This window comes from Amblyomma americanum, chromosome 8 (genome assembly GCF_052857255.1).
Source record: "Amblyomma americanum isolate KBUSLIRL-KWMA chromosome 8, ASM5285725v1, whole genome shotgun sequence".
NCBI classification, from domain to species: domain Eukaryota; kingdom Metazoa; phylum Arthropoda; class Arachnida; order Ixodida; family Ixodidae; genus Amblyomma; species Amblyomma americanum.
Genome location: NC_135504.1, coordinates 24667386 through 24688105, shown reverse-complemented (window position 1 = coordinate 24688105; position 20720 = coordinate 24667386). Strand labels below are relative to the sequence as shown.

Here is a 20720-nt window from a genome sequence, read left to right as displayed (position 1 = left end):
ACTTAGCTCGCGATGAAAGTTTGTAATCTCCGCGTACGGCGAGGCGCCTCGGCGGGGGCGTCCGCTCCCGAGAGGTCTCCCGTCCCCCGGTTCGTTAAACCTACAGTACGCCACTTTCAACTGTGCGTTTCTTCGAATCTCTCGCAGTAGCCGCAACACTGTTCAGATTCTATTCTACCCGTCATCCCTAGCTTCGAATGCCGTGCTGTTCCCTCTTGGTTTTTCTCTGGATCACATGTGTGGTGGGTGTTTTCAGCTGTAGATTTGTGGAGGGCTATCCTTTGCGCAAACGGTGTTGCTGTCGGCGCAATATTGGATAACAGGAAAGTTGCAGACCAGGGAAAATCAACATGTCCTTGAGCGATAAAGTGACCCGTGGCCCTGGCAAACGTTGCCTCCGAGATTGTAACTTCTGTGGCCGCATAACCCCGCTATACTATTCTGAACAGGCAGGGTGTCGGTATAGTTGGCGTAGGCTGGGAAAGGGAACGGTTAGATAACACACTCCTCCGTGGCTTCTCCGCGCTGTAAGGGAAGGAACGAAAGAGGAAACGAAAAATAAAGAAGTGCAAAAGAGGCAGCGCAATTGAGGGCTACGCAGTAATTTCGATCGGTTGGCGTTCTTCAACGAGGACTCATGTTGTGCAGCACACGGGCGTTTTTCGATATAAACAGCCCCTGAGGTGTCTGAAATAAGTATAGTTACTCGATTGAACAGCGTAACAATCCAAGGGGCGCCGATACAGTAGATACAAACGCAGCACTACAGTGTTCCAAACGCCCTACGCCACAGCTGTTTCCGGCATTGAAGAGCAGGGATGAAAAGGGGGATCTTTTGCAGATACAGCCGTTGCCGCTCTGGGGACGCAGTTGATGCAGCGCACCATTTTCCTCTCAGTAGTTTCCCTGACAGCACTCTGAACTGCCCTTTGTTTGCACGCGGCAGTGGTTAGGCATAGCTGGAGCCCGTCGGCAGGCCCGTGCACTTTCCTCTATCATCCTGTAATCGCAAAAACATGGAAACCTTAGGGAATGTATATCCTCAGACATGGATGTCTGCGATAATCTTACAATACCACCAAACGCCGGCGTCGGAGATCACCAGCGAGACGCGAATTAGTTATTCCGACTGAGCTAAGCCTGGGCTAGCGTCGCCGACTTGATTTTTTTTGTCGTCTCGCACTCAGGGAGACGTCAAAGTGTGGCGGCTTCTCTTTATCGAGCGAGTGCTAAGGTTGTGACCGCGAATCGTGCATCGGGGCCTCCTTTGAGAGCAATGGCCACCGCAACGACAGGACATAAACTCTGAGATTGGCGCCCATGTGCTGGGCGATGTCAGTGCACGTTAGAGATCCCCAGTTGGTCCAAGTTATTCCGGAGCCCTCCACTGCGGCACCTCTTTCTTCGATGATTCGCTTAGTCCCTGTTTTATCCCTTCTCTTACGGCGCGGTTCAGGGGACCGCGGATATGTGAGACAGATACTGCGCCATTTCGTTTCCCCCCAAAAAAATTTTTCAGTGTCGCCTGGCTTTACCGCGCACCGGACGGAGGCTTGCTGCTGCAGTGTATGCGCTCGCACCCGCGCTCACGAATGGGCGCGGCGCTGCTCGAGTATGAGCAATTGACCCAAGGCCCACCCCCCTACGGCTTCTGCGTACCCTGGCCTGCTGCCTCGGAGGTACAGCGAGAGATCGTCGGCCTTGCGGGAAAGCGGAGCACACCCCTCTGTGCTTTGCAGCAGCTGGCCAGAGACGTCATACACGAGGAGCTCCAGGACCATCTCCTCGTGTACACCGACGGCTCAGTGGCCCGCGACAGCTGCTCCCTTGCTGCTGCGGCCACCATCCCCGCCTTGCGACTGCACAGCCAGCAACACGCAGCCTTCCTGGGCTCCTCGACCACGGCGGAGTTGATGGGGATCCGGCTCGGGCTGGACCTGCTGCTCATCATCGGCCCTCCGCCGCCCAGGAGTGCTCTGCTGTGCGACTCCCGCGCCGCCCTCAGCCGCCGGCAATCTAACGGCCGCGGTACCCTACTAGTGCGAGAAAATCGCTTGTGCATCGAGCGCCTTGCGCAGAGAGGTTGTGTTGTGCGTGCACAGTGTGTGCCCGGTCACTGCGGCATCGCCGGCAACGAAGAAGCTGACGACCTCGCGACCGCTGCACACCAACTGCCTGCCAGCGATATGCCCCTTGCGCTGGAGGACGTGCGTGCGGCCATCCACGACCATCTCCGAAAGCAGCACCCCGACCCACGCATCGCGGGAGGTGAGCGCATCGACAGTGTCACCGGCTGTCGCGCACTTACACGGTCACAACGTGCAATGATCCTCCGCGCGCGCATTGGCTGCGTGTGGCCCGGGGAACGACGGGTGCGTCACAGAGTCGCGACGAGTGATGTGTGTGACGGATGCGGTGCTAACACTAGAACACCTGCTCCTTCACTGTGCCGCGTTCGCCGATGCTCGTCGCGATATGCTCGCGGCCTATAGGGCGCAGGGCATACTACCAGACTCCATCAAGACGCTATTTTGGCCGCAGGGCAGTGCGCGCACTCGTGAGCGAACTTTGGTGAGCCTCTGTGCATTCCTCGAACACACGGGCTTGACGTCCCGTCTGTTCTCCGTCAGGTAGTTACACGAAGTGACCGAACGCTCCGCGAGTTCTACCTTGAACGACTAATAACTGGACGCCCCACTCCAGTTGTAACCAACACAGTGCTGTGCGCGTGTGTGATTTAATTCCTCTAAAATGAACTAATCACGCGCACAACCTGGACACATTTCTTATTGTGTATATAGTTTGTACATATTACTTCTCCCCCTATCCTCTCTTCCTGTCCCCTCACCTCTTTAATTTCATTCCTTCATTCTGCCTGCTGTCCTTTATTTCCGCTGCCCCAGCTCAGGTGCTTCTGTATCGATGGCAGATGCCGGGGCTAGCAAAAATCTTTTCCTTCCTTTTTACTATTATTTTTAATAAAACCACTACCACCCCCCCCCCCCCCCTCTGAGCGAAGTAGCTTCTAGGAATAATTGGTTTCGAAGCGGAGTCACCCTCCACTTGTTGTCTTCGACTTCCACAGCGCGCGTGTTCGAGACGCGCCGGGACCTTGCGTTCCCATAAGGAGCAGTGGTTATGCGTTATCGTACGACAATTCCCATTGGTTCCATACAGTCTTTTTTTCTTTATGCGTTCATGGAGGCAGAAGCGCCGGCACGCGCATGACGTCTCCAAGCGTAGCCAATGACGGCGGAACACGTGCAGCTCGTGGTGTCGCATATGAGCCAATCGCAGAGCGGAACAGGCCACTATAAAGGAGAAACAGCGCAGCCATTTTGCCTTTCTCTAGGGGCTCGACAGGCACTCAAGACGTCCGTTCCGTTGATTGCCATTTGTGTTTGTGGCCTGCTATCTGAATGGGGAAAGGAAAGCGCAAAGACAAGAAGAAAAACGACTCAGCTGCTGGACCTCCAGGTGCGTAGCGAATTTCCTTTCGGTTCTGTGGCCTCCGCCGCAGTCTCGTTTGGGTGCTCGATCCCTTTGTTCATCTGGCGTCACTTGCTGGTCGCTTTAGGCCTAACCTCGTGGGCTGGGATGATTGTGTTCTAAACGATAGTTTTGCGAGAAGGCTGAACGAAATGCACGAGCTTCATTACCCGTTTGTTTTCGCTATTATGCACCATCGTTTTTACGTGAGCGTGAGTGACCGTGACTTGAGAGAAAAAAAGAACCTGGTTCGGTTGAGCCGAAGCGACCTCGGCAGCCTTCTAATCGCGTTAAGGTGGGTTGACGTGCAAGCAAATGAGCGAATACAGCGATTTTTTTCTGAGAGGACCTATAAAAAAGGGGGTCCAGCCGAGCCGCGCATTTGTGACCGGCGGCGCGTTCCTGCCGTGAATGCCTTGCCGAACGTTCGCCTTGCGCACGCGCACTGTTCGTCTCGCCGCTCCTCGAGCACGTTCTGCTGCACGCGTCGCCCGTTCGCCTGTGTGTTCCGGCCATGCTGCTGACCTGACACGGAGCAGGTGCTGTGGAACGTTCTTCCGCTTGGTCAGTGCCTTGATCCACGGCACGTTTCCGACCGCTGCTGTCTCGTTTTAGCCCGTTCTTCTTGGTGCACAGCAACCTCTCTGCAGCGCCGCACCCCAGTCCCCTCAGCGCATTTACGATTCCTTTATGGTTTATTTGAGTTTAACGTCCCAAAGAGACTTAGGCTATGAGGGACGCTGTGGTGAAGGGCTCCGGAAATTTCGACCACCTGGGGGTTCTTTAACGTGCGCTGACTTCGCACAGAACACGGGCCTTATGAATTTCGCCTCGATCGAAATTCGACCGCCGCGGCCATCGAACCCGCGTCTTTCGGGTATCGTGTTTCTGCTTCATTACTCTGTTACCGCTTCATTTTTGGCTTGGGCTATCCGCATTACCCGTCACAGTGGCTCAGTGATTAGGGCGCTCGGCTACTGTTCCGGAGTACCCGGGTTCGAACCCGACCGCGGCGGCCGCGTTTCGATGGAGGCGAAACGCAAAGGCGCCCGAGTGTTGTGCGATGTCAGTGCAGGTTAAAGATCTCCTGGTGGTCAAAACTTTTTCGGAGACCCCACTACGGCACCTCTTTCTTCCTTCCTTTTTTAACTCGCTCCTTCTATCCCTTACCTTCCGGCGTGGTACAGGTGTCCACCGAGATATGCAAGACGGTTACTGCGTTATTTTCTTTACTCAAAAGCCAATTTTCAAAAAATACCTCTCCCCGGATTGTGGTCGCTATTTTTCGCGACTGCGTGTTTTTTTTGTTTTAGTGTGGGGGGGGGGGGGGGGGGGGCTGCCAGGTGAAGTCAAGGCGGCTTAACAGCTTGACGAGTTTGACCTTGAACCGAGGAGAAACCACGTGAGAGCTATGACGTCACTCAGCCGCCACCGTCGCGTTCATTGTGATCATTGGCATTGGCGTTCACCATGTTGTGGACTCCGTCGATTTTGAGGAAAGGAAGGGAATTTGGGAAGCGCGTTTCCCACAACCAGCATGTGCTGACATTCTCCGTGACAGCAAGCGTTTTCCGCGGTAAGAAAGGTGCATACATTACGCCCGATATATAAATGAAAAAAATTGAATGCTGATTCGACGGACGGTAATTCGAAAGTTCAGCCCAGGTCTTCGCAAGCCGCCGCTACCGCTTGGCAGGTCTCGTGTTACGTTGCTAGCCCCCCTCCGGCATCGTCCCGTAGCAGCCGCCTTCCGGCTGTCCATTCCTCTCGCCGTGTCAGGTGGCGCTTCGCTCTGCTACTACGTGCCAACACGTCACCTGTCACACTCCGTAACACGTCATCTGTCAGGTAGCATGTTACAGCGACTACGATGCGGAACGCAGGAACGGGCGAGCTGCGCCCTAAACGGAATGAAACTGAAGAAGTCACTGCAGTTGAACACGAAGCGAAAAGTTTCACCACGTTTGGTAAAGCATTCATCGCATAGGCCGGAGAATAACATTGGGCGACCTTCAGCCCAACCACGTTAGCCGTGTATGACCATACGTGGTACAGTTATGGCGTTGCTCTTGACCCTTTACCCATGACCTTTAGTTGACCTCTGATCTTTGACCTTGGGTGATACTACGTCTAAGCCATGTCGTGTGTGTATATACTATAGAACAGCCGTGAATGCAGGCGCTGCCATGGACGAGCCTGAGGCACTTTGCAAGCGTCCTTGCTTTTCGCTGAATTCCAGGGTTAGCCAAGTTGTTTTTTTTTGTTGTTTTAGAAAATTGTTTTTTATTCTCACGTATACAGCTAGACGAAAAGCGTGCGCGTGAGTCTCAAGTATATTGAATGCGCGTCGGGGCTTGTCGTTTGCCACTTCTTCGTTGCTGTGGGGGGAGGGCTGATCACATTTGTGTGAAAATTAAGACCCTGCGCGACAGCTATTGCCTCGCACTAAGTTCTTCAGTGCAAGGGCTATACGACGCTCTTTGGGGGAGCTGCATGTTTAGTCGCGTTTAGTCACGGAGCATGCCATTATCGGCTTACACAGCTGTCTGAGTTGGGACGGCTGTTCCGACCTGTTCTCTCGACCACAGTATACTGAGTTTTCGGTCACTGACCATGTCAACTATGTTAACTGCAGTCAGCTGACCACTTTCACATGGTGAGTAAACCGAAGATTCATTCTTGCGACCTGACCAGACGGCATTCCATCAAACCATCGACTAAGTACTCTATACCAGCTGTCTTTTCCCGTTGAGCAGACGAGGGAAGGGACAAGAGGTGCTCGTTATGATATGACGGAAGCCAACAGTCACCGAAACCAAGAAACTTAGGGGATGCTTTCTTAAATAATTTGTGGTGTTCATCAGAGGAGGCCTAATAGGGCAATGACTTTTTAAATAGTCTCTTTGCGACTTTAAACCACCATAAAGAAGCGAACCTTTTTAAAGATTATTCATTAGAAAGCAGAAGAAAAGCAACCACATGCCGCCGGTGGGGTCTGAAACCCACGACCTCTGAATTTCGCGTCCGGTGCTCTACCAACGGAGCTCCGGCGACGGCTGTCCAGTCTTCTGCTTTCGGCAGTGTATATATGCGTGTCGTAACGATCGATATGATCGCAAACGCAGCCGATATATAGAGCCGGCGTTAAATGGGCATTTTCGGCTCGCAGCAGTGCCTTCGGCCAGCGGTGGCAACCAAGCCACACCTCCTGCTCCGTCGCCCGCCGGTCCCTCGCGGGTTTCGTTCGCGCAAGCACTCCAGCAGGGCGCCGCGGCCAGCCCGCAGCCGCGCGCCGTCAGTGGCGGCCCGACCACGGCCGCGGAGCCCAGCGCTCAGCCCAGCGCCTCCCGTCCCAGCTACGGGGCCGCCGCCGCCGCGGGTTCCGCCAAGGTAGCTTCCAGCAGCCCCCGGCCTGCATCCGCAGCAGCCGCCGTGAGTGGTACTCAGCCGGCAGCAGCTGCCCTACCACCGTCGCCACCATGCACGCCGCCCGTCGCGGTGACACAGCAGACCCCCGCAGCTGGCGACCAGGCTACTCCGGGCGACGATGTCAGGATCAAGGTGCGTACTGTTTGCCGAAAAGGGCTTCATCTTCAGCCATGCCATGTAGCTCGTTTAACCACGTTATAAGGAAGCTGAAAGTTCGTTTCCGGCTGTTGCTTCGTTATATGCACTGTTGAAAGAGCTCCCGAGGGGAATCGTAATTCCTTCGTTATATCCATTATTTCGTTATAAACCATGCTGTGCATCTCGTTATACCAGCGGTCCAAATACAGTTGAACCTCTTTACAACGAAGTTGAAGGTTTCCGGCGGTTACTTCGTTATAGCTGTAGCTTCGTTATAGCCCCTGATGGCCGATCTTCCACGTGCAATCATAATTTCTTCGTTATATAAATTGTTTCGTATTAAACCGCTTCGTTACAAAGAGGTTCAGCTGTTAGCTTCAAGGCAAGAGGAAACCTCACCTCTCCAAAACATCGACTTAAACGGATGGTACGAGAACCAAACTCCGGTATAATACAACTCAAGAAAGAAGCGGCATGTGCCTCTCGAAAGAGGCCCTCCAGCCAATGGCGTCGACTGGTTCCCATGACATCATGGTTACTCAATCCTCTTGGACCTGTGTGACATCTCAGGGAGTGGCATATGAAAGGAGATGAACCACCGCTTGATCAGATTGACAGCGGCGCCCGGAGAATCAGCCGACGCCGTAGGCTGCAAGGCGTCCTTTGAAGTGCATCCGTCGCTTCTTTCTGGAGTTCCAGCCGACTACAGGGCTTAGTTTTTACTGCTGAAAAGTGTTGTGGGTAGCAAGCATCGTGGTAGTGCATGACGTATAGGGCGCTCTGGAAGTGAAACATAAGATTTAGCTGCTGACAATGCCTAGATCGAGAACAACGTTTCGGAACCGCTACGGGTTCCTTGGTCAACAATGAGGAGGACAAGGCGAGTGGCTGAAATTTAAAACCGAAGTTTGTGACGTAAAGACCGTATTTAAATGAGTGGTTCGAATCCGACCGCGCAGCTGCAATACATTTCGATCGAGGCGAAGCGCTAAGGCACCCCTGTGCTTTGCGATGTCAGTGTACAATAAAGATCCCCAGGTGATTGAAATTATTCCGGAGCCCTCCACTACAGCACCTCTTTCTTCCTTTCCTCTTTCATCCTTTCCTTTTTCACTCCCTCCGTTTTCCCTTCCCTTAGAGGGTGTTTCATGTGTCTGCCAATATGTGAGAAAGATACAGCGCCATTTCCTTTCCCCAAAAATCAACTTTCAATTTTCACAGTTTCTTCTGTGAGGTTCAGGGCCTTAGTCTCACCTGGATAAAGGGTGGCTCAAGCAATTGGTGCGTCGTCAGGTTTAGCCTTGGAGTTCACTACTTATACGCCGGCGGCCGAGTGTTGTGTTGCCAGCGTTTGAAATATTGTTTTTAAAGTGAAAGCTTTACTGGCCACAGGTTGAGCAATTTTGCATGATTCTTGGAGAGCACGTGGAGCAGTGATGACACATGGCATTTCTCTCTCTTTCGCTCCCTACCCACTACTGTGCATGCCCCACTAGTAGCACTGAGCCACAGGTGTTCCACCTGCCTTTCCTCAAAATCCAACTTTCAATTTTGTTTTCTCTTTCCTCTTTCCCTCCCTCCTTTATCACTTCCTTCTTGGGGTGGTTCGGGTGTCCACTGAGATATGTGAGATGGGTACTGTGCGATTTCCTTTCCTCAAAAACCAAAGAAAACAAGTTAGTGGAAGGACTTGGTAGAGTACATTGAAGTTGACAACTTTACAAAGACCATTCATTTTCACGAAAGGAAAGGCGCACAACCAGGAAAGGCGCACAACCGGCTCTGTGGGACAGTGGAGAGCTCAATCTCGCTTCCCCTTTGTATATCCTGGATTAGCTGGGCTAATCCAACCCGCCGCGGTGGCTCAGTGGTTAGGGCGCTCTGCTACAGATCTGGAGTTCCCGGGTTCGAACCCGACCGCGGCAGCTGCGTTTTTATGGAGTCAAAACACTAAGGCGCCCATGTGCTGTGCGATGTCAGTGCAGGTTAAAGATCCTCAGGTGGTCGAAATTATTCCGGAGCCCTCCACTACGGAACCTCTTTCTTCCTTTCTTCTTTCACTCCCTCTATCCCTTCTTTTATAGCGCGGTTAAGGTGTGCAGGGATATATGAGACAGATGGTGCATCATTTCCTTATCCCAAAAAGCAATTATTATTATTATTCCTATTATATTATTATTGGGCTAATCGACATTAACTTTTCTGGCGGGAGGGGGGGGGGCGGAAGGAAATGGTGCAGTGCCCCCTTCCGCCCCCGTAAGCGAAGGGACAAGGGTGGGGGGAGTGAAAGAAGAAACGAATTAGTGCCGTAGTGGAGGGCTGAGGAATAATTTCGACCTCCTGGGGATCTTTAATGTGCACTGACATCGAACAGTACACGGGCGCCTTTCGCCTCCATCAAAACGCAGCCGCCGCGGTCGGGTTCAATCCTGCGAACACCGGGCCAGCAGCCGAGCGCACTAAGCACTGATCCACCGCAGTGAGTGCATTGTCTTTTTTATTCACGCGTTAAATGCGCTTTTACTCCAAGCGAAATGTTGCACTGTCGAGCCCAAACTTCCACTCTGGCAAACTGATGTTTCCTTGGGCTGTAGCTGTTGATTCTTATAAATTACGCGTCTGCACATTCTCAATTCATAGAAAGATTCCCGTATGTTGCTCATCTTTCACTGTTAATGAGCGGCTGGTGCGTCTTTCCGACCTCCACGAATGCCGAAATTTCCACTGTAGTTCCTTGTGCCGAGCTTCGGTGCCGGGCGCCGGTTTGTTTCATCATGAATAATTAAATTTTTCCAATTTTTTCACCACAATCGGGACCATTTCTGTGGGCGACCTTGGACATGTGACGTCACCAGCTGCATGCCCGTCGATATTTGCTCGGAGTTTGGTCAAGAAGAAAAACAAATAAGATCTTTGTTTTTGGCCATTTAACACAAACAGTGGTCTGTCGCTTACAGTCTCCAGTTTAGTCAGTCAACGCACCGAGAGGTTCTGTGACAGTATGCATGACGACAAGCCTCGATCTCGGCGTCATACTTGGGGAGAAACCGAGTTTTGGTTTCGGCGTTCTTTGTTTTTGCTGTTTAAAAGAGCTTCTACTCAGGACTCTGAAAAACGGTTTTTGAGGCACAGAGAAGGGACTCTTAATAAATGTGATGCGAATGGGAACACAATACCACGTCTAAACATATTCAAAATAGCCCACATTTTCCCTTTGAGTGGTTCAGAAACCTTGCAAGAAATGCTTCTACAGCTGTGACACTACCGTGGCCTTGGTTCACTGTATAAATAATTTAAGGCAGAAAAAGAACAAGTAATTACTGTCTCGCTTTTGATGAACACCGCGACTACGCAGTGCGGTTCCTTGATTTTGCAATCGTCCCGATCGTCCCTGTCATATGCGCTCAAGATAGCACAAGGCTCTGAAATATAATCCGAGGAAAGTACAGGGTCGGTTAAAAGTTCTCAGGCCAAAGGGTCTGCTTTTGAGCTGTATTATCAGGCAGACATGACACCACCAGACTCAAAATATCCGTAGAAAGCGGAAGAGGTATCGTTCTGTGCTCTGCGAACCTTGATAGCTTTATTCGCGTCTTAAATGCCATGATATACCGAAGAAACAAGCAAGCCTTCTGGCCCCGAAACTTTTGACCAACCGGGTACAGAACCTCGCTCAATCACTACGTTCTCTCGTCATAAACATCGGAACCAAATATTCAGAACCCACAATCCCGAGCGAAGGTTGGCGAGCTCTTTCCAGTGACTTTTTCACGCCCGCGCATTTCTCCGCCTCGCGCTCCTGCGTATTTTTGTTCAGATGTGTCTGTCGGTTAGATTCAGAAGTAAGGCAGCTGCTATGGCCGCTGCGAGTAATAAGCGTCGCTTCGGCGGTTCAGGAAGCCCCCAACCCCATTCTACAGGGGGGGAATTCCCGAACCGCATAGGCAGCCGGCGGTGGGGCCGAGTGGGTAGGGCTGGCTGAACAGCGCCGACCTGTGAGCATGAAAAGAGTGATGAAAAGATATAGAAAGGCTCGAAGACGCTGAAATTTAAATTTTGACTGCACATAACTTTGCTTGCACAAAATATTTAAACATTGTCACTGGAGGATAATCTTGTTCAAGCGCTGACCTTTAAAGGGCTCGCTATAATGCACGGGGTGCAGGAGGCTTTTTCCATTAAGACTCACCGGAACCGGTCCTGCGCTGTAGTGTAGATCGAAGACCATTTGGCCAAACTTATGTGACGCTCAACACACGAAACAGTGCGTCCATACTTAATTGTTCATGCTCTGCTCTAATTACCTCCAAACACGGCGCAGGAGCTCGAGCGAACCCTACCCTCTCACTTCCCACGGCGGCCTGCCCACGGCCAGCTGGGCCGGACCATACAACTTCTTGCCAACCACTTCAGCATCGAGATACCGACTGGCAGCGTCTACCACTACGACGTCGACATCTCCTCGGAAACTGCCAAGGAGACCAAGGTTCCTGAGCAGAAAAAGTACCGATGCCTCAGTACAAAGATCAACAGGATAGTCATCGAGCTCCTAGTAAAGAAGTACCGGCAAGACCTGGCCAACTGCATCCCGGCTTTCGATGGCCGCAAAAACCTGTACACGCGCCGCCAGCTCAACTTCCGCGAGCGGACATTCACAGTCGACCTCGAGGAAGACCAAAGATCCCAGAAGTTTATAATCAAGATCCAGTACGCGGCCACAGTGAACCTGGACGCCCTGCATGGCGTCTTCCAAAAGCGCGTACAAACTGTGCCCCAGGAAGTCCTCCAGGCCATAGACATCGTCTTGAGGCACAGCCCCTCGATCAACCTTGCACCGGTTGGACGCTCGTTTTTCAGACCGCCGGGACCCAACGAGCACAATGACCTCGGAGGAGGCCGGGAGGTGTGGTTTGGCTACTACACGAGTGTTCGACCCGCCCAATGGAAGCCCATGCTTAACGTCGACATGTCAGCAACAGCATTCTACGAGTCGCTTCCACTGGTCGACTTCATGTGCAGGTTCTTAAGCGAAAGCCGTCGTGTGTTGACGCCCGCAGACTTCCGGTCATTGCGCGACAACCAGTACGTGCGCCTGAATAGGGAGCTCAAGGGACTCCGTGTCAAAGTGACGCACCTTCCGTACCCGCGAAAGTACAAAGTGGTCAAGATCACGAGGGAACCTGCGAAGGAAATCTATTTTGAATCAGAAGGTAGTCAGATCTCCGTCGCCGACTACTTCCAGAGCCGCTACAGGCGCTTGTCGTACCCGAACTTCCCTTGCGTGCAGAGTGGCAGCCCGACGCATCCGGTCTACATTCCTCTGGAGGTGTGCGAGCTGGCCGAAGGCCAGCACTGTCGGAAGAAGCTCGACGAGAGTCAGACCGCCGAGATGATCAAGCGCACGGCCAAGCCGCCAGCCAAGCGCTTCCAGGAGATTCGTCAGTCTGTGCGCGATATGGTCAGCAGCTCGGACAAGTACCTGCGAGAGTTCGGCGTCAAGATCAACACTGAGCCGACTCAGGTTGTGGGCAGAGTGCTCGACCCGCCATCTCTGGTTTTTGAGAACTACACCATGTGCAAGCCGCGCGACGGTACGTGGGATCTCCGAGGGCAGCGCTTCTACAAGGCGATGTCCATGACAAAGTGGATTGTTCTCAACGTGAGCCGCTTCGCGCACAAGGATTCCCTGGAAAACTTCATCAGGATGTTGATCCGCATCGGCCAAGAACTGGGCATGCGCATTGCGCAGCCGCTTGCGGTCATCACGTTCGACACAAACCGCCAGCCCATGCGGACCATTCTCACGGAGCAGCGCAAGCAGTACCCGCAGTTGGAGATGGTTGTGGCTGTGATAACAAAAGCCACGAACTACGCTGAGATCAAGCAGGTGGCAGAGACTGAGCTCTCCCTGCGCACACAATGCATCTTGGACAACAACGTGGTCCAAAAGTGCAACGCAGCGCTCATCCAAAACCTGTGCCAGAAGATCAACGCTAAGATGGGCGGTATAAACAATAGTCTCCTGATGCAGGAGAAGCCGACGCTGTTCCATAGGCCCGTGATCGTCATCGGAGCAGACGTGTCGCACCCATCGCCTGGAGACAAGGTCAGGCCATCCATCGCCGCGTGCGTCGGAAGCCTAGACCGTGTACCGTCCAAGTTTCACGCCACCATTCGGGTACAGATTGAAGACTCCGAGGCTAAGGCGCGTGTGGAAATCATTAGAGACCTGAAGGACATGATCAAAGAATTGCTACTGGCTTTCCACCGCGCCACCAGGCAGAAGCCCGAGCGGATCGTCTTCTACAGGGACGGAGTGAGCGAGGGGCAGTTCATGGAAGTCCGTAACCATGAGGTAAGTAACTGCGCCTACTACAATACTGTGCCCACTAAACGCTCATCTTGTTAAGACAGTTTTTCCCGCATTCAATGTCACTAGTGTCATTGGATAACCTTTGTCTTTGGAGAAGCCGACTAGCTGTGCATATACGTAACGACACCGAATTGATCTCCACAGGGATATAATTTGAGGACATCCAGGATATTCATTTCTGGAGACGTCTTCTCGGCATTAGTTGACCTCAGCTTGATCTTTTCTCTTCAAAAGGTGGCAAACATCCAAGACTGAGGCCTCTAGCGCGGTTTTGTACGTATCCGCTCCGCCTCTCACCCTTCTTACACACGGGCGATTATAACTTCTGTGCAGTTGACCGTCCGTTGAGCTGAACGACAGTTCGAGGTGTTATACCCGTGCCACACGGTCAAGTTTTATGTCATTAATTACATAGTAAAGCAATTTTTAACGCAATTGGCGCGGTGCCACACACTTGTATTTAATGACATTAGACAGGCTAACTGGCGTTTGCGACCTTCTGAGTTCGCCACAACTCATTCGCCCGAGCACTGTATACTCTTTTCCCCATTCCGCATACAGGAAAACATTTTTTTTGTGTGAAGTTACTATCCAGAGGATAATGGTTTATTCAAAAAGAACACTACTTTTACCAGCAATTCATATGTACTGTTATCATTTCAGCTGACACACGGGTTCTACTTTTACACACTTGTCAAGCAAGAAGAGTGGCCTATTCTACAAATTAATTTTTATATTATATCTGAATAGCATTGCTGGGATATTGGCTCATTAACACTGTTTATATTCAGGGTTTTTTTTTACTGCCTTGAAGGCGGTATCGTCACCGTGACTAGTGTAAGGGGGCGATACAGAAGTTAGTGAGAAATAGGCCAGAAATCCAAAAATCATATTAAAATAACAGCAAAACACACAAAAAACAGGTGAGTTCAGATAAGATGTCGCAATTAATTAACAGGGATAAAAGTAAAAAAAACCACTCTGCGTCATGAAACAAAAACAGGAGAAATGCACGAAGATTTATACAAAAGCCAAAGAAAACATATAAGGTATAAATAAGCAAAGCTGTGCATCCACGGAACCAAAGAGGCAATACTCTCAAGCTGCTGAAAACAAAGTTAAACGGATCCTGAGTATATAAATGACGTGCTAACCGTTATCAACGAAGTGTTTGGGTAGATGTTCGCGAAAGGGGTCTTGATTAGCCTGCAGGGCGGTGCAGTCCGGAAGATCGTTCCAGAGACGAATGGCACGCGGGAGTGACGAGAAGTTGAAATCATGTGTGTTGCCATAAATTCGGCATAGCTGCAGTTATAAGTAGGAGGGTCGTTGTAGATGTGCTGGCGGTGAATCAGTGGCATGGACGTATTTGTGAAAGATAGATAAAAGGGCAGTCTCGCGACGAATTTGCAATGGATGCATGGAGCGAAAGTTTGATCTTCAGTTGAGTTGCACTGGACTGATAACTGTAATTTTGGGAAATGAGACGACAAGCCCGATTCTGAACAGCTTCCAACTTCTCTATTAGATATTTCTGATAAGGTGACCAGATGGATGAAGCGTACTCTAGCTGCGGTGTTACAAAAGTAATGTAGGCTTGTTTACGCATGTCAGGGGTAGTGCATTGCAGGTTACGGCGAAAGAAAACTAGTGACCGGGAAGCATTAGCGAAAGTGGTGGATGTGTGTTCAGCCCGAGAAAAGTTTGGTGAAATATGGACGCCTAGATTCTTATACTGCGTATTCCGAGCCAATGTATCGTTATTATTGTGGTATGGAAATTTCGAAGTTGCGCGTTTTCGGCTAAAAGTAATTATATTACACTTACAAATGTTTAGTCATTAAACACGTTTTACACCAGTCGTTTATGCAATCGAGGTGACTTTGAAGTTCAAGGTGGCCATTAGTAAATTTTATTGGTCAATGAATAATGCAGACGTCAGGAAATATGTGTATCTAAGATGAGATTGTTGCTGGCAGGTTATTAATGTAAATTATTAATAGTAATGGACACAGGAGGCTTCCTTGCGCCGCGCCCGATGTAACATCGCAAACAGGAAATTAATAATTGTTAACAACGGTGTACTGCTGGCAATTAGAAAGAAAACTACGGACCAATGACAAAGTTAAAGAATGTAATTTAAGCGCACAAAGCTTAGATATTTGTCGGCAATGTTCTACCCGATAAAATGCTTTGGCAAAGTCCAAAAAGGTGCAAGTGGGCAGTTTTCGTGCGAGTGTTTGTTGCCACTTTTGAAAACCGGTACAACCTTTCCTATTTTTCAACCGTTGGAAACCTTGCCTGTAGATATTGACTGCTTAAAGATATGAAGGAAGATGATTTTGGAGACAGAAATGGCATTTCTTGAGTATTTTGAATTGATTTCATCAACACCAGAAAAAGAGGGTACTAGGTTATTTATCAGGTGTACTAAGCCATCAAGTGTACTGTCAAGCGGCGCCATGTACGGGTAACCAAAATCAGGTACATACGAGATGTTAGGATTATCTTCTTGGGTGAAAATATATGCGAAAAACGAGTTAAATGCTTTAGGACTTTCAGCATCGAAGTAGGGTGTGCTGTCAATATCATGTATTGATATATCATTACTGACACTGTTCGGACGTATTGTTTTGAAGGACTTGCTTTTTATGTTCTTAAGTAGCGCAGGAAGGGCTTTTTGAAAAAAAAAAATTTTCTTCACAAAGGCCAGAAAAACAGCTTTAGGTAGGTTTTATATTTACCCGGCGCGCAGGGCGAACATTCGTGCTTTGTATTTTTGTACAACCGTTTTTTTTTCTTATTTCTCATGCATTGATGCTTTCTTGTAAAGCAAGTGTTAGGTTTATGATTTGATAGCGTGATAAGCGGGACATATTTGGCTACTATTTCGGCGAGCTTGTCTCTAAATTGAACCCGCGGTTATCTTCTCTGACCTATATTGAAAAGTGGGTGTCAGAATATTATCAGAAAATATTTGAATTTCGTCATTTATTGGATTGTAATCTCCTCTGTTTAGTCGCGAATCTGTAATGTCAATAAATCTGCCAATAAATGATAATGTCGTTAAATCTGGACGTGTAGCGCTAGCTCCGTAAATAATGGCATAGGCAAACTTAAGGCTACAAACATCTGCGGTTATTTCTAGTGGGCGTGTGGCACGGGTAATAAAAGGCAGCGCCACCTGCTGCTGAAATCTCTGCTCAGTGGAGATACGCAGTTGGACCAGTCTACTGACCCGCTGCATCGGCCGAGTCGGCGGCATTTCCGGCTGCCACATCTTGCTATCCTGGCTAATATAAGTACAACTACAACTTCCATTATAGTCGGATACAACTCAAGAACCCAGCAGCTTTTCCCCCTGAATGGACTATCTTGCAGCCAATGGCGTAGACCAATTCTCATGAGCCTGCTTGGGTAACCGCGTAGGGAGTTGCAGATGAAAGGGGTTAGTCTCCCCCCTTACAGGGAAGACTATTGTCACTGTCACGGCGCTCACCGCATTGTCAGCCTTGAGGGTTCGTGATGATAAGCCGAAGCCATTGGCTGGAAGGGGGTCCTTTTACGGAGAAAATCGGCTTCAGTCTTGAGTGTATCCGACTATATTGGGATTAGTGTAGCCAGAAAAAAAAGCCCGCGAAGTGGCACCAGTAAAACAACGGCTGAGCGGTGAAGCCGGACGTTCCTGTACTGATTTTTTTTTGGCTCTGTGTGGTTGTTCACTACAGGCATACTGAAACGCCAAGCTTGCACAGAAATTTTTGTTGAGTGAAGTCAACTAGGTGGTCAATGCGCAGAGATATGTGCAAACCGATCACGTGATCCGGAATGTGGACCACGTGAACTCAATTTAGAGGAGTATGGCGAGTAACTGCAGCCGAGTGTTATTCATTTAAGCGTCAGTTGCAAAAGCTGCACTTCCGTTGAACTGAACGGTAGCTGAAACGGCTCGTTTAAGCAGAGTACAACCGATAATAGCATTGCTTAAAAAAACGGTGATCTTCGCCGTACACTCTTTTTGAAACGACAATTGTATAAGATACGACAGCATAGTTCGTGAACATCCGAATTGTTTGGTTTACATTCTGAACTAGGTAGATATCGTGATGATCCGAATGGCCTTTCAGCCTTGACCGACATTTTTTGTTTCGGCTCTCAAATCTCGCAGGTGAGCGCCATCCGGCTAGCGTGCAAGGAACTGTCTCCCAACGAGACCTACGAGCCACCACTGACGTTCATCGTGGTCCAGAAGCGGCATCACACGAGGTTCATGCCCGCCAACGACCGCGACGGTGTGGGCAAGTGTCGCAACGTCCCACCAGGCACGACCGTAGACTCGGTGCTCACGCACCCGCTGGACTTCGACTTCTTCCTTTGCAGCCACTTCGGCATCCAGGTAGGCGACGTCTTCTCCGCTCTTGTTGCTATTGTAAGAGGGAACAGATGGTCGGCGGTGTTTTCGTTTATGAATTTGCGGAGGAAATAGTCCGGGTGCCGGCATCGCCAAAGTCGTGTCGCGTCGTTAATGCGCTACAAATTCCAGGAGCGCCTGCGGTGTAGGCCTTCCACATCTTGAGGAAACGGAAGCATGGCCTTCGAGATCACCTACGCGCGAGACTGTGACGGAAGCTTTCCGCTTTACGTTGAAGCCATCAGGAGCGCTGTGTGTGACTGTAACGTCATCGTTCACCTTTGGGGAAGCGGTATCGGAAGTTGCGCATGGGGGGCCTCTATGGCCAGTGCTCAGTGATGCTGTCATGTGGATGTGGTCATTGGTTTTTATTCTCGAGGTGGCGTCTACTGAGACGTGATTGCAGAAGGTTGGGTGAAAAGAGAAGCGCTTGATGTTTAGCTCGTACGCTAAAGCGGGAAGCGGCTTTGAAGTCTCAAAAAACGGTCAAAAATTGATTTTTCTTTAAATAGTCGTGTCGGCTTGTATGCCTCGGTTTTTATGCTGTCCCGAGGTCGGGACAGCGACATAGATGACGATGACCGACCAATGCGCTGATGACAGCCAGCCAGGAAATAATAGTTATTCACTGTATTTATTGGCGCGAGGGCATCTAAGGCCAGATAAAGCCAGAAACATGTTGTGCATGCAGCATTAGGGGCAGGGCAAGTGCATGGGTTGCTCATGGGCACTGCCGGTTTTTGTATATTGCGTTTAAACACTGTCCTTCCCACGTAATGGCGCATTTAAACCGCAAAAACCACGCCACACCACATCGCCCCACAAGCAGGACCACACCGCACCACCACATACCACGACACGACGCGACACAACATGACACGGCCCTTGAAATTTTCGCATGTGAATAAGTGTACTCCTCGGCGCACCCGCAGGGCACCAGCCGGCCGGCCCACTACTATGTCGTGTGGGATGACTCCAAGTTCAGCGCGGACGACCTGCAGAAGCTCAGCTTCTACCTGTGCCACACATACTCCCGGTGTGCAAGGAGCGTGAGCATCCCGGCCCCTGTGTACTACGCGCACCTGGCCGCCTTCCGCGCAAAACAGCACATCGCCAGCAAGCTGGAGGCGTCAGGCGCGGTCAGCCAGTCGTCTGAGGGCGGCGGGGACGCAGTGTTGACCACTGCCCAATACGTGGAGGCCGTCAAGGTGCTGCAGGAACTGCAGGCCTCCATGTACTTCGTGTAATGGAGGAGGTTCTCCGCTGCCCCCGCATTCCGGTTACGGTGAGCCTGGAGGCGTACCACTGACTCATACCCAACAGTTCTGGAGAAAGCCTCTTCCAACGGGAAAGCGTTTAAAGGCCTTTGCAGGGAGGGTGTTACATAGGGTATAGGGAGGGTATTATGAGCGCAGTTTTCTTCATATATTGTAAGATTCTACTACAATGATCAATATATCCGCAACCTCTCGCCTACAGGCTTGCATTTTTTTTGCTATTAACATTTTTGTTACTGTCCAAAGCGTTTCTCACTGGTTTTCTATTACAGACTTAAATGCTAGATGCAAGCGATGGAAACACTATAAAAGGAAGGTTTTCCGCATATCGGGAGAATCTTTCTTGAATATTTCTATGCCAGTATTTTAGTTTCCACATTTTCATAATGTTTGTCCAAGAATGTTGGACATGTGCGCAACACGTAGATTACAAGATATACATGACACGAAGTGGACATCTTCTCTCGTCCCTCTTGGCGTCGCAGTGTCGTGTGTTCAACGCGCAGGTGAAGCGGTATGCATTGGATGGATGTTAAAGGGCGCCGCTTCACGAATGCCCTACGGCAAAATTTTTTAATGCGTTTTGTTTCCTTGCATTCGAAAGCGATTGCAAACAATCGGAAACAATGAAATAAGGGCTTTATTTTTTTGGAAGAAATACATGATCAGTTTATTTCAGTTGTAGCTCCGCGAGCCTGTTATAACCAATTACAAATATGGTCTTCGTTGTTAGACGCTCGGACTGCATTTGATTGAAATTCGACGAAACAATTTTCAGGTAAACATAAGTCTGTCAAGCCGCCACTAATTCTAACTTTTGTTTTATTGCAGGCTCGCAAGGCGAAGGATTTTCTTGTTTTTGTTGCTTCAAGGGCTGTTCGAAGAGTGCGGGCCCCAAACATTGTTGTTTGTGTGCCTTGGAACTAAGTTGCAATAAAAACATTGGCTAATAAAGATGGCCGTTACATGAGGTTTCCTTGTTTTGCTGTCACTGGCGCTTACATCGGCCGAAGTCAGTCTGTTCTACTACAACACATACTAAAAAAGTAGTAGGGTTTTAAAACTTAGTTAAACCGAGTAGACGCGCGAAAGCATGTGTTTAGCCTTGTTGGCTCATGGTTTTGCTTTCTTGGATCGGTTTTGCTTTGCTGGGATATTGGACTCAGGTTAAGCTCTGATCGAGGTTAAGCTGATCTGATCTGTTCACGCCGCAGATGGAAGTTGGTATAGACGACAACGTGCAATGCACAGCACGAGTGTGTGTGGCTTTTTTGACACGAGGCGTGATCGGTTGCGGCGATGGCACAGTGTGCTCTCTTGCAGTGGCCAGCGAATCTGATCTGTTCGCCCACCGCCGGTCAACGCCCAGTCTCGGCATTACTTGTATTTGATTTCTTCATGCGCCAAGATTACCCTCAAGGTCAAGCTGCGCACAAACTCGGTCAGCCGATTACATTTCGTGAACTAGTGCCTTCTCAAGCAGCGCAGGCGATCGGGCCACTCTTGGGAATGACTCGATTCACTCTGGTTCCAATATTATGCCAATGTATTCCCAATATTGGGTCGATTGGTGGTGCTGCTGAGGTTTGCACTAAAACGCTGC

General features: G+C 50.2%; 1 protein-coding gene across 1 annotated transcript in view; it reads left to right on the top strand.

The window, feature by feature from the left end:
* Positions 1-20072, top strand: part of LOC144102231 (protein argonaute-2-like) — a 52678-nt gene extending 32606 nt beyond the window's left edge. Inside the window, exons 8-10 of the mRNA XM_077635541.1 lie at positions 17598-17825; positions 18773-19125; positions 19949-20072. Coding sequence (XP_077491667.1) covers positions 17598-17825; positions 18773-19087 — 543 coding nt within the window. The 3' untranslated portion in view covers positions 19088-19125; positions 19949-20072. The remainder of the gene's footprint in view (positions 1-17597; positions 17826-18772; positions 19126-19948) is intronic.
* Positions 20073-20720: the final 648 nt, after the last annotated feature.